At 42.9% G+C, this 13139-nt stretch overlaps 1 protein-coding gene across 7 annotated transcripts in view; it reads left to right on the top strand.

Annotated features, from left to right (window-relative positions):
- LOC142932962 (neurexin-1a) overlaps nucleotides 1–13139 on the top strand; it is a 228749-nt gene that overhangs the window by 122796 nt on the left and 92814 nt on the right. For 3 of the 7 annotated variants that reach the window (XM_076077080.1, XM_076077079.1, XM_076077078.1), the window contains exon 1: nucleotides 9614–10541. The exons of the other annotated variants lie outside the window; for them this stretch is intronic. In XM_076077080.1, the coding sequence (XP_075933195.1) occupies nucleotides 10295–10541 (247 nt within the window). In that variant the 5' untranslated portion in view covers nucleotides 9614–10294. Of the gene's footprint in view, nucleotides 1–9613; nucleotides 10542–13139 lie in introns of those variants that run through there. 7 annotated transcript variants of the gene reach the window in all.

Below are 13139 nucleotides of genomic sequence, written 5' to 3'. Positions count from 1 at the left end.
GCCTGAAAATATTTGGACTCCGGTGTGTATTGAAAGCTTGACCTAGCTCAGAACAGCCGTTGTGTCCCGAGATATGAGAGAATCAGTCTTAAGTGCATCTGTCTTTTCGATTCAGTAAACATACGCGTGAGTGTTCACACGAATGTACAATCAAATAACCATTCCATGTTATCAATGGATAATGTTTTAAAATATACTTTATATATACTTGTATATACTTACACACAATGAGAGTAAATGATTATGAAATTATGTTAATCAATTATTATCATTCACTTTGAAGGTAGACGTGCAACATAACCAATGCACTATAAATATATAATATAGTATGCTTATTCGAATAATCTTAGTTCTGGTGATATTCTATGTTATTCTTATTGTCAACAAATCCCAGGTGAAGACCAAAACCAACAATGAATTGATCCTACTAATACTGTCTGTGTTTCCAAAGCACAGATATGAAATGTTTATTGTTCTTTGCCATAAAGTTCCACTGCTGTCCCAAAACTAATAAAAATGTTCGTCCTGATAATAATATCCTGAACTATTGAATGAGGCTTTATTGTTATTGTCTTCTTGCTGTCCCTCTGTTACTGTCTCTCTCTCTCTTTCTCTACTTCCAACTCAATATAAGTGGTCACTGTCTGCCCTAATTATTTCTCAATAATTTCCTCGTACTGATTGAGTGTCTGAATTTAAATGGGTTTCTGTGCCAGGAAGCAGTGGGTAAAGCCTGTTGGCATAGAAACCAGGTCTCCTTTTCCTCCCACTGTGGATGCTGTAACGTGTCTGTAACTTTGCCCAAGCAGTGCTATCCCAGCGGGAAGTGGTATAGAATCACTAACATGGCTTGATGGAATACTGAATTATCATGTAGTTGCTTCACACACATACACTTGTGTATGTGATAGTCCACTGGACTGATGGTAAAACATAGTCTACAGCTGGAGGCTGTTATAGAGGAGGCAAGCCACATGCCTTTTATGTGATGTCATGCTGGCACGGTGGCATCTGTACTGTGTGGAGGAGCAGCTGTGTTTGACATGTGTCAGATCGCTTCATAAGACTATGCTGCTGTTCATATGGCAAGGCAGAGATCTGGTGTGCCCTCAACAATTCAAACTCAGGGAGAGCACTTCTTGTGCTTTTCAACATTATCTTTGTCCCATCGAACAGTATACGGCCAGATCAGAGTTGTGCACTAGCATTAAGCACATTCACTTGTCTTCTTTGTAATCTCTGCTATAATCAGAATCTCATCTAGAACTCATTGCAGTGCAGTGGTGAGAACCTAATCTTTGAGGTGTTTTTTATTAATTGGTAGCCTGGGGGGAGATGTTGACAGGAAATAAGAAGCTGTTGTTTCTCCACAACACAATACTAATTAAAGTGTTGACTAGAAGACAGAGTATCTGCTAAACTACCCTGCTGGGTGATACACTGACACTGTGAATATTCCCCTCAGGCTATTGAACATGACTCTTCGGGAGAACTGTGGCAAAAATCTTACACATCCCTAAAAAACAAAATGATAGCTTCCGTGTACAATGTCTCTATGTTGAGGTTTTTTTGAATATCCTAGCTTTTGACAAGTGGACTCGTTGTCTTGTATTTCATTACCTTAACTTGTACCCTGTAGCAACACATCCAGTTTTTAGACCAAAATATCCTATTGCTTTGTTTTCTAGTAATTCAACTGTTGGTTGGGGTGAAAGTAGAGATCTGGAGAGTCAGACATGCTTGATAGATGAACATTTTCTACCCCTAAACCTTTTTCTTTTTTCTGAGTAACACTGCTTGTGCGACGCACTAATGGACATGTACTATGCCTGCAGTACGGCCACAGGAGCATCTAGATACACTTGTGAAATGCTGTCACAAAGCAAATGAAGCAAAGCAACTGTTTAGTATGTCTGAACATAGCTGTGTGCTGCAAGTAATATTAACAATATGCACAAAGGGCTTAGACAATACAAACTCTGCTGTCTTTCTTCAACATTTGGAGGTCAATAGAACTGATTGGTCTGAACTGTCCTTGAACTCAACTAGCTTCTAAGGTGTCTGCATAAAGGAGAGATTTCATGTGTGGCACTAGTCAAATCCTCTCTTATCTGTAGACAGCTACGGTGGAGAATTAGTGCACACACAGATCACTGACTGACCTGAGGCCAATTCACAACACTCAACCTTCAAATACATCAGACCCCTTTTAGATTTTCACACGACAGAATGTTTGTGTCTTGTAATCAGGTCTCTTGAAGTCGTTTTCACACTCCATGACTGACCAGCGACAGGGGGTCACACACTACAAGATATTTCACCAGGAGAAATTCCCAATGAGGTTTTCAAACTATGTTTTGTCAAAAGGATGTGAAAAGTGACGTGTAGCGCTTGTTGATGTTGTTGGTACACCTGTTTCCACACGTCTTTACCGTTTCCCCAATGTAGATCGGTTATGTGTTATGTTTATTCTTGTAAACAACATGTGAACACAGAAACTACGCAGATGTGTCTCTTACTTGGGGTCTGCGAGTGGAAAATCAGGGCGCACCAGGCATTAGCCACAATATAGATCCGTCCTGACGGATTGATGTAGAGAGGAAACCTGTTTAGTAGGTATTTTGAACAGTATATTTGGTGTAGGGGGCAGCCACCTCACTAGCAGCCTCGAGAACTGAGCCAGTACTATTAGGGGTTTCTAATGTAATGTATGCAGACAACCGGAGTCACGCTTCCTCACTCATTCTTTATGTGACACACTTTTCACAAATATATATATTGCGTGCAGTCTGTGCTTTAGGCCGCTGGCCATTCATAAACCAATCTTTCACTTAGACATGAATGGCTCTGCGGCATTGGCGACTTCCTGATCACTGATTGTTGCATGCTTTCCGTGTTATCACTGTGGAAAATGCAAGCATGTCTTGTCCCCACAACTTTTCTTGGCTCGTGCAAATTATTTGCATTAAGTTAGTTTGGTCTTACCATACAACACTCCTGTCAGGGTACAGTAAATTGCATTTTATATGTGCATTATGTATGTTTACCAGACTTCAGCTTGGATTCATTACGCAAGGAACCACTGCTTATGCACTCTTCCCTGTGAAGCAGCACCATTCATTTTGCATGTATTTTGGCCGATTATGTTGCCAAAACCCCGCACAACAACACCCATCACAGAGCCAGATCCCCCCACGGCCTTTTACATCTACCTGGCACCTAAAGTGTGTCACCACTGGTGTCTAAAATCCTGCTGGCTGTTGGGATTGCATGTTGGTCCCCTCTGACTTCTGAAAACATTGGTCTCACAATTTCCATGCTTTTGATGTCTTGGACAGTGGCGACACATCAGGCAGCCTTCGCTCATGACACCTCCTCCTCTGAAATACCTTATAAACCAGAGTCAAAAGGCACTCCAAAGATCTTGCTCTTGTTTGCCATGACCATCTACAGTAGCCGAGACGAAATCCTGACTGGGAGTGTGTGTGTGTGTGGGGGAGGGCTGACCCAGAATGTGTTACGCCCAGCTCCTTAAATTTGTGTTGGTAGCAGGTTCTCCCCAGCCATCAGCTTTTCAAAACAGTATTTAGACTTTGAAATGAAGTTTCCCCCTTTTTATTTTCTCTACCGTCACTCTACATGAATCGTTTCTAAAGCCCACCCTCATGCTTCCCTACCATGCAGCAGACATTGCTCAGCTGCCCCTCTTTACCTTGTTCCACTCCCACATGTCAGAATGTGGTCAGAAGTGCCGAATTCTCCTACAGGAACAGAACAGTTTGCCCAGCACAGCTTTACCTTCTGTTTCAACCCAGCAGCAACATACTTACGCTGCGTGCACTTCTAACTGAATGGCTTCCCGTGCCGTAAAGGTAAAAGCCAGCAGAGACCCAACAAACCCCATATTGGTCTCTGAAAGTAAATATCATTCACCTGACTAATGTTTCTTCAATGAGTTCATGTTACTTGAATGATTCAAACCAGAGATAGAAGTGAAAAGTACGCAGTGATGAATCCTTGTAATGTATGACATCAGATTCCACGTAGTTAAAGTTCCGTAGAGTTTTAAGTGCACTTTGACTGATTAACACTGGAAAAGAAGAGCAGTGGTTTAGTGCCCATTGATTAAACTTTGTGTATGAAGGAGATGCTCTCACTACATGACTCTATCTAGTAGGATTCCCACTTGACAACCGGCGCTGGCTGCACAATGCCTTGTATTCATACAGCTATATTTCTGATGAAGTTTTCAAAACCAGAATATATGTATACTGTAGTATGCTTCTTCGAAGAGTATATTCTTTTCTTATGCTTTATTGTTGTAGCGTTGTTTATTTTCAAAGGAATGAACTTCATTCAAGAGTATAGGCAAAAGACAAAAATGCTTTTGAGAAGAGTGGAAGCAGTTTGCTTATAAGTACTTTCATATTAAGAAAAAAAAGGACATTTATTTTTTTATTAAACCTCTTTGTTGTCCCAGTTAGCTGGAGCGTGGCAGAGTGGTGCATTAACAAAGAAGCTTTGGTCTCCTGACGGGAGACACAGTCTGTCCTTGACCTGTTCAGGATGAAGCGCTCTGAGAAAGGAACTGATCTCTGCTTTGGATGGATTTTAGGAAAGACAGAGAGACAGAGACAGACACGGTGCCCTGATGGCGCACTGCATCTTGGGAACTGTCAGAGGAGATAGAGAGAAAGCCTCCAGAAAGCTGCCGACCTTTGAACCCTATCTCTCTCATTGACAGTTAGGATTTAGTTTATGCATTCGCAGACACATCATCGTCACACAAGCACACACCCATAAGACCCATAAGACTGACACACACATAAGTACATATCTATGCGTGTACGTACGCATGCACACACACATACACTTTATTTGCACTTAGGTTCAAGGATTTTTGAATGTTATTTCCTCTGTGCGTGATCTTAATGTGTATCTAAATTGATTTATGGAAATGAATAGCGCTATTGTGGCATTGTTTATGCATAAGGAGAACAAAAAAAAATACTGTCCGTCACATCAGCCAGATTGCAAATCATCCTTCACCAGCAGACACCAACGACTCAATGTGCAATTTAAAAAACATCCATCTCTCCATCTTTCGTGTATGTAGTTTTGGCCTGCTCCGGCCCTGTTTATGGAAGAATGCTGTGTGCATGTTGGTATCTGTTTGTTTTCGTCTGTGTGTTTATGCTAAACAAGAGAAGACAGTATCATTATTTGGCTACAACCATGCCACTGTAGTTTCATGATGATAAATGTTGTACAGGACAAATCTCGAATAGCGTACAGTTGCATATTAACCTAATGTTCAATTTCTGTAGAACACAAGATACTGCACTTCATGAGACCAACACACCAAAATAAATGCTGCAGTATGTGAATACGAAAATCAAACCAAACAACTTTTAAGCATTAACAATATCAAAAGAGTGTTTTTAAATTAGCTTTTTTCACTTAATTTAGTAGCTCCATTCAATTAATTATGTTTTAGTCATTTGAGAGAAAATTAGAGTACGGATGAATGAGTTTCAATGTGGAGTTTTTGTTTCTTTGTTTTGCTCCAAGTGAAAATGAAGTCATTCCATTACACCAGCACGCAGTGCCATTTGCGGATTTGATTTTACAACACTAATTTTGCATTATTTCCCATTAGTGGGCCATTTTATCAGCTTGAGTGGTGTTATTTATGCAGTCTTCACAGCTTGCATAATGAACAGTGTGTGCAGCACAAATCTCTATGCGGTGCGTGAGGGCTGCTGCATCTTACCTAAACCATGTAGCTGATTACTCTAAGCCTAATGCGCATGCATCCCTGACTGTGTGACAGCGCAACATGCATGAGGGATGGACATTCATAGAAAGAGCTAATCACTTAATGATGAGGGTAGTCACGGCTATGGCGATGATTTAAACCTTTAGCTGCTTTGCTCTGCAGCCAGAGATACTGAGGAATTGGAAATCACCAAGTCGGTGCCTTTTTCACCTGTGTAGGTCAGAGTTAACTTAACCCACTCTAACTGATACAGTAGTGTAATCTGACGGACAGGCGCTCTGATGTAACATCCTCCGCCAACACAAACAGTATTAGCACTCTGACTGCCCTCTGTGCTCAAACACTCTACAGCTTGTGTGTTTGTATTGAGTGTTGCCTCCCTGTATCTGTCTGTTCTTATCATGTCACATCTCGGGATGACTAAGACAGAACTGCGTTTCTATTTTCGTACTCTTGCATACATTAGCATCAGCGCACTGTGTGCCTGTCTGTCTCTCTGTAGGGATTGCAAAGCATGTTTGAATGAGTAATGAAACGTTTGATTTTCCGAGTAGACTCCCAGTTGTATAAAAAGCTCGGGTTTAACATTGTATGTCAATGAATGGCAGGCCGTAATAATGTTGAATACCAACGTTTTTCTCTTCCAGTGTACAATACACTCCAGAGATGAAATCCTCCAAACACCCTCCTTTACAAGGACGCATATGTTGCTGTGCCTGACACAGATGTGTCACTTCAGCACACAACGGGTATACCAGGTTCATGCATGGCTTGGCCTTCATGCTTGATCTGCTCTGAGCAGGTTGCATCTGATGCACTAAACTGCACCTGAATAGAAAACAGTAAGCTGCTGTAATCCTGGACCTCTCAGCTCACCGCTGATTGAGTTATTTAAAATAAAAGTCATTTGATTTACTTTCTTGAGATGTTTGCAGTAAATATCATAGTGGCTCTTGAGGAGGAGAAACATCGCTTTTAAAGTGGTCCGAAGTGCCCGTTCCTCCCTCAAGAGTCTCTCCATGTGTGATAATGTGTCGCCTGATGGACCTCTAACTGATTCAAAGGCCTTGCTCCAGTGGGGTCAGGCACTCTTAGACCACCCATACGCTGCTCTCCCTCCACTGTTCCTCCAGTCCTCCAAAAATCATCTCATCAGTGGAGTGTACTGTGGGAATATTACACCCAAGACTAATTCCTCTTCTTCTCGCTGATCACTTACACACACACAGAGAGAGAGAGAGAGAGAGAGAGAGAGAGAGAGAGAGAGAGAGAGAGAGAGAGAGAGAGAGAGAGAGAGAGAGAGAGAGAGAGAGAGAGAGAGAGAGAGAGAGAGGATTTTTTTGAAGTTAGTTTAGGTTTTGGTCCCAGGTGTTTGCTTTTGTGCAGGCAGAAATAATTTAGTTGTGAGTGTTTTCCCTTCAGCTGCATCCATGTCATCAGATTGTCTTGCTTCTCATACGCCAGTTCGTCATGATAAATCGGATCAGAGCAAAGGGCTACCTGCTGAAGGCTTAGTGGTATCATAGTTCAGGTGATCTTATAGAAATTGATTAGAATCAGAATCATGTATCCGAACGCAACTCTTCTTTCATCGTTTGAATATATGAAGTGATTTGATGCAGTCGTGAGGCTTTTAGTGATAGTCCTATAATGAAGCCTTTTGTATCCTCTGGATCTGGTGTTGTACTGAATATTTTTTACTTATTAAGCTGCTGGCTTTGTGATAAACCAACAGACCTTTTGTGCACTTCACAGTTCCACCACTTGGGGGCACAAACTAACAAGTAACTAATGGTGAACCTGATCAATGTATCACTGCTGATGTCATTAACTTAAGTTGCTGCATACTAACAAAGCGTTTCCACTAAATATTCAGTACAAACTTGTACAAATAGTTGAACATGAGTATACATTACTCTTTTTTTTACCTGAATATCAAGTGTTTTTCTGTAAAACGTTTGCCGTGGAGGACATAGTAAGTCAGGTTGTTGTCCTTGTCAAGCAGCCCTGATAGATTTCCTTATTAGGTGTAATTATGCAGATCGCACTGCTGATAATTATAAAAGTGTAAACACATTCAGCAGGAGCATTCCTTTTCACCAATGCAAATGAGAACAGAGCAGTGGTTCCATGCGGCTGACTTTTTAGCATCAGGTGGCTGCACCAAGTTATTGAGATTGTACAAGGTGAGAACGGCACATTTGCCTAATGTGTGCAGCATCTGTTTTCCACTTCAATCGCATTTTGCTACTATATAGGAACACAATACCAGATACAACAGAGAAATGAGAGGTATCCTCATCTGTCCTCGTGCCAGATGGCAGATTATATCTCGCCGGTTATGTTCATTTCATAACAATAAAGTGGCTGCTGTGATCTTTATTTTTTTGCCAAATTAAAATGCATAATACAGCAACCATGCTCGAACATGATTCCTCCATTCTAATGTATTTGTACTCGGCGTAATGTTCCTCATTTGTTTTCATTTAATTTGTTCTTCCTTTCCTGAAGGTGTCTTTCATTGTCTTCATGTGAACAGTCAATGGAGAAGGACACATTATCCTCTGTGTCACGCTAGCTAAGTTGGCTTTCTTTGGGCATGAAATGCCTGCATATTCCCTGTAAACCGTAAAGATCAGCTCAGCAGTGCTTACAGTCCCCCCCCCCCCCCCCCCCCCCCCCCTTCCAGCTTAGAACACTGCATTTCGAAGGGGAGGATGTTGTTGAATGGCCGGTGTGCAAACAGAAGCAGGCACACTGCAGCTGAGCCTTGTGCTCTCCAGTCCTGAACTCTGAACACTGTGCACACTTCCCAGCTGAACCAGATTGTGTTTATCAGCAGGGCTTTTATGTCCACATGTTCTCCACATTCCCGTAACCCAGAGTCTGCGATCAGCATTCCCTCTCTTGTGAGAAATGGTCTTTTATTAGCAGGCGAGGCAGACTTGCCCAGATTCAGCACCCTCTCTGTGGACAGTGCTCAACTGCCAGCTCGAGCACTGTGCATGCTTTGTTTACGTGCGAGCGTTGCGTGTGTGTGTGTGTGTGTTCATATGATTGTGTGTAAGAGAGAGAGTTGCCTATGTGAGCTGCAGCATCATCACTCTTTCTAAAATCTTGCTAGCGACAGATTGCAGAGTCCAGTCAAGAACCTATAGAAAACAGTTTTGCCGGGGGATGGCGAGGCAAGGATTGGGTTGGACTGCTTGGCTTACATTTTTTATATCCGCAGGACTGTTATCATACAACATCCCCAAATTCACAGAGAGGAAAAGAAAAGATAGAAGAAGGGAGACCTGGAGTGGTAGAAAAGGAAGAATCTAGAGATTACAGGGTAAAAGTAGAAACAAAAATGAATCAAGCCTGTCCTGCTTGCTTTCTTTCTTCCTTTTACTGCTCATGAATGTCCACACAGGAGAGTGGATTGAAAATGACTGAACAGGGAGAGCAGAGGGAGGTTGTGAAAGGAATCAGGGCTGGGGGACATAGCTTCAATTCCTGCTATTCTGCCTAAATAGGCTCTTCCTCTGTAATGCACTCAGGCTCCAGTGATTCGCTATGTGAATGCTGGCCATTTGCATAGCCACTCTCTCTCCTGCTTCCTGGCTGGCTGTTGAGGCTCCCCCTCCCTCTGTCCTCCTCCTCCTCCATCTCCTCCTCTCTCTCCCCTCTCCCTCTTGCGCACATCTTCTGGTACTGCGCTGCCGACGCTGCCCGTGTGCGATTGTGTGTTCCTGCCCAGGGGCTGCTCTCTCAGGTGCTGTCATTGCTATCGCTTGGTCTCGTTGAGAGCAGAGATCTCTAGATGGGCAACGGGTGCGCTACTTGGCACAACTTACAGGCGCAATCACGCCGTCTCCCGCGCGCTGCTGCAGCTGTCCAACTCATGTAAATGAGTCTCGGATTTAACTATGGTCCCATTTCTCTGGACATCCTTTGAGACCACTGGAGGGGGAAAAGAAGAGAAAATCCGAATACCTGTCTTGATTTTCTGAAGAAATTCACTTTGCACAGGTGCTATCAGTCTGCTTCTGAAGTTGGCTTTCTTTTTTTCCCCGGCAGCTGCATTTTTTGGAATATTAACATAGTTTTTCGTGGAAGATGTTTCCTTTTGTGAAGGCTTAACAGCAGGAGAAAGAGAAACAGAGAATAAGGGAACTCTGGGAATCGGAGCAAGCTGGGATTTCTCCATTGCCGTTTGAGGTTGCCCTCATTTCTTGAGTGAATGTTTCTGATTGTTTCTGTACGATGATTCATGATACCTCTTTGCCTCCCTGGGTGCTGCTACGGATTTCTTAACTAAGTGGAGAACAGCAAGAGGCTTTTTTTTTTTTATCTCACAACCGACATTTTGTGTGGTTTCCCCCTTTGCTTTTTTTTTTTCTTCTTCTTTCACTGTGGATCTGTGCGAGTGTCTCTTGGCAAAGTGAATTTTAGCAAGGTGAGAAGTATGGGGCTGTAAGGCTCACCGAAGTTCCACCTTGATCTGAAGCCTCATCTGGCAACTCAGGGAAGATGTTCGGAGGCTGGTGGACACAGTTTCCTCCCCTGAGGCCCCTAACAGAGCCCCTAAACCGGAATTCAGCCTCACTCACCCACCTGGCCTTGTGGATCACTGCCCTGGCCCTGGGCTTTGTGGCCGGGTCAGAACCGGGTGCTGTGGAGAGTCTCCACCACATTCACCTCTCCCATGGAAACAAGCGTCACCATATTGTGCCTATTGCCATCCACAGATCACCTGCGTCCCTTAGAGCAGGGCACAGTAAGTATTTCCTTGTCTCACCAGCAATGCATTCATGGCGTACAGTAACTTCTTAAGCTGCTAGTCATTTAACATTTCGTCTCTGTCGTTAACTTTTTGCAATCTCCATTGACTCTTTGGTTAAAGTTGTTCATTCAACTCAAAGTATTATTTGATATTGTTTATTTTGTTGTGTTGAAGATTACCCCTCCAAAAACACACGGCGCGTCTAGCTTAGATCCATCCCCTGTTTTACAGTCTCAGCAAAGTGCCCTCTGTCTCCGTGTCTGAGATTAGCCATATCCCTATCTCCAGATGCTTCACTGTGTCCAGATTAGACAGGATTAGAACACTGCAGCGCTCCATGTTGCCCCTGGGTATTTGGAAGAGACAAAGATGTGTTGCCTCCAGCTCTGCAGGGCGTCGAGCCGCTCCTGGCCTCTGCCCAGCGTGGAGTGTGGATGAGGCCTCTTTACCCTGTTTGGCACGAAGGTTCCTGACACAGGGACATAAAACAGGAAGAATCTCAAGTATGAGGAATTATATAACCTCACCCCCTCACCCCAAGTATTCATGGTAGACTGCAGTATGCTCTCCTCAATACAGTATGTGTGAGAATGATTTTGGAAATACTGCAGTTTGTTTTTTTCCCCCCACTTCTTTGGAGGTGCTTGTATTTTTCGCAATGTGATTTTTACCTGCAGTTGTGAGCGAAGCTGATGTTTTAAGATTGAAGCAGTATTACACGCAGCAGATCAAAATACTCTTTACTCAAAATACTGCCCAAGCATTTCTGAGTGACGTAATCACTACTGGTGTAGCGCTGACGTAATGCTGAGGTACCCTTGGCTTTCATTGAGTAGACAGTGCTTAATAATGTACAAAAGTACTGCAAAGTCTCTAATATTAAAGTTTAAAAGTACGAGGCATTGAGTTGAGAGGGATAACACCATTGCAGAGCAGCACTGACATTTTGAGGATGTTTTTACGGAGCAGCTCAGAAACCTAACTGGTGCCCGGATCACTGGGCAGAGTTAGACCTGTACGAACAAGGGAGTCAGTGCTCTTCAGTGATGATGAGGGCGATGGGGAGGTTTGCTGGCCTACTGAGACAACAAGAGAGGCAATTAGGCCACTCTGCTGTGACCTGTCTGGAGCGGACAACGCTCAGCTCGCCTCCTGCTCCCCCCTCAGGACCTCCGGGGCATGTGGGGCTTTCAGGCACATTCCAAGACCTAATATCATAGTTAGCGTTGCTGCCTCCATCGTGCTGTTATTATGAGAGAGAAAGTGGGGGGGCCGGGGGGGGGGGGGGGGGGGGGGGGCTAATGAAAAGCTCTCTCAGTAACATGATTACATTTTTGGTTGTACAGCGCACCGAGGGTGCATAAATGCAAAATGGGAGACATGCTGTTCAACATGGTACCTGGCTCCAGGACAAAGCCTGCTGTTGTAAAAGCCCCAGTGCTGTTGTCTTAGCTGTGCTGCAATTGGTTTTATTTCCATGGGGCTTGTTCCTTACATGGGGTGTCTTTTCACTGCAGCAATTAAACATGCACAGCTCAATTTTTTCACTCTAATTTGTGAATGCAAGAGCCAAAGCCCCTCAGGTTTGATTCTGTATTTTTAACAGAATCTTTTTTGCTTTGTATTTGTAATTTCTATGTATTAAACAACAAAAAGTAGCCATATGCTATTTTAAATTGTTCTCTTTCTCACTGTTTCTCTGCCCCCACCGTTCTGTCTCTCTCATAGCTTTTGGTGTCACCGCCAATGTTAAAATCTAATCCTATTATTGTCACAGTACATTTAACATTGTCTCAAGTGATTAGACCAAACAAAGCTAATAGAGTGCTGACAGTTAGTTCTATATGGAAATTGCCTCCATTTCATGAAAATGCACCTTTTCTTTAACTTAGTATGTAGCTAAATTAAACAATTAACTCTGGCTGCCCCAATGGTGGGCTATCCATCCATTTTTCCAAGTATTCTCCACGACGACAGTTCCTGTAAGTGATTTCATAGGAAAACACACATTACTCTCTATATATATCAGAATATTGCAAGAGAAACCATGCTTCGTCTCCTTTGTATTGAACTTGTATGCCTGTCATTGATTTATGTGGAAAGAAGAAGAAAATTACCATGGTCAGGATGTATGAAATTGAGTTGGAGTGTGATGCATTGTTTGTTTAGGGCTAGCAGTAATGAGGTTCAGATAGTATGAGCTCTGAGGAGCAGACATACCATTCATCATGAATAGACTCCCAGAGGTGATAGACCTCTTTCACAGAGATGGATATGATACTCGATATGCCGGTTAACTAGGTTATCATATTATTTTATGTACCTGCTGTTTTTAATTGTTTGAGACTGGATTGATGAGATGATCAGATTCGTAGGAAAATTTTTTTTTTAGAGTTTAAGCAACTCATCTTCAGTGGTTAGTAGTAGATTATCTGCTTCTAACTTTTATTGGTAAATGCAGAAGATGGTGATCTGCAATTCTCACAGTCTGCTCAAATTAAACGGTATCTTCCACGTTCTCAGTTGTATTCCGTCTGTGCTATGTGGATGTATGTCATCCTCTCAGAATCCTAGTCCATATGTTTAGTAGGG

This window comes from Anarhichas minor, unplaced genomic scaffold (assembly GCF_050575085.1).
Source record: "Anarhichas minor isolate MPS153535 unplaced genomic scaffold, ASM5057508v1 ptg000058l, whole genome shotgun sequence".
Classification (NCBI taxonomy): domain Eukaryota; kingdom Metazoa; phylum Chordata; class Actinopteri; order Perciformes; family Anarhichadidae; genus Anarhichas; species Anarhichas minor.
Note: the sequence above shows the minus strand (reverse complement) of the source record. Positions and strands in the feature narration are given on the sequence as shown.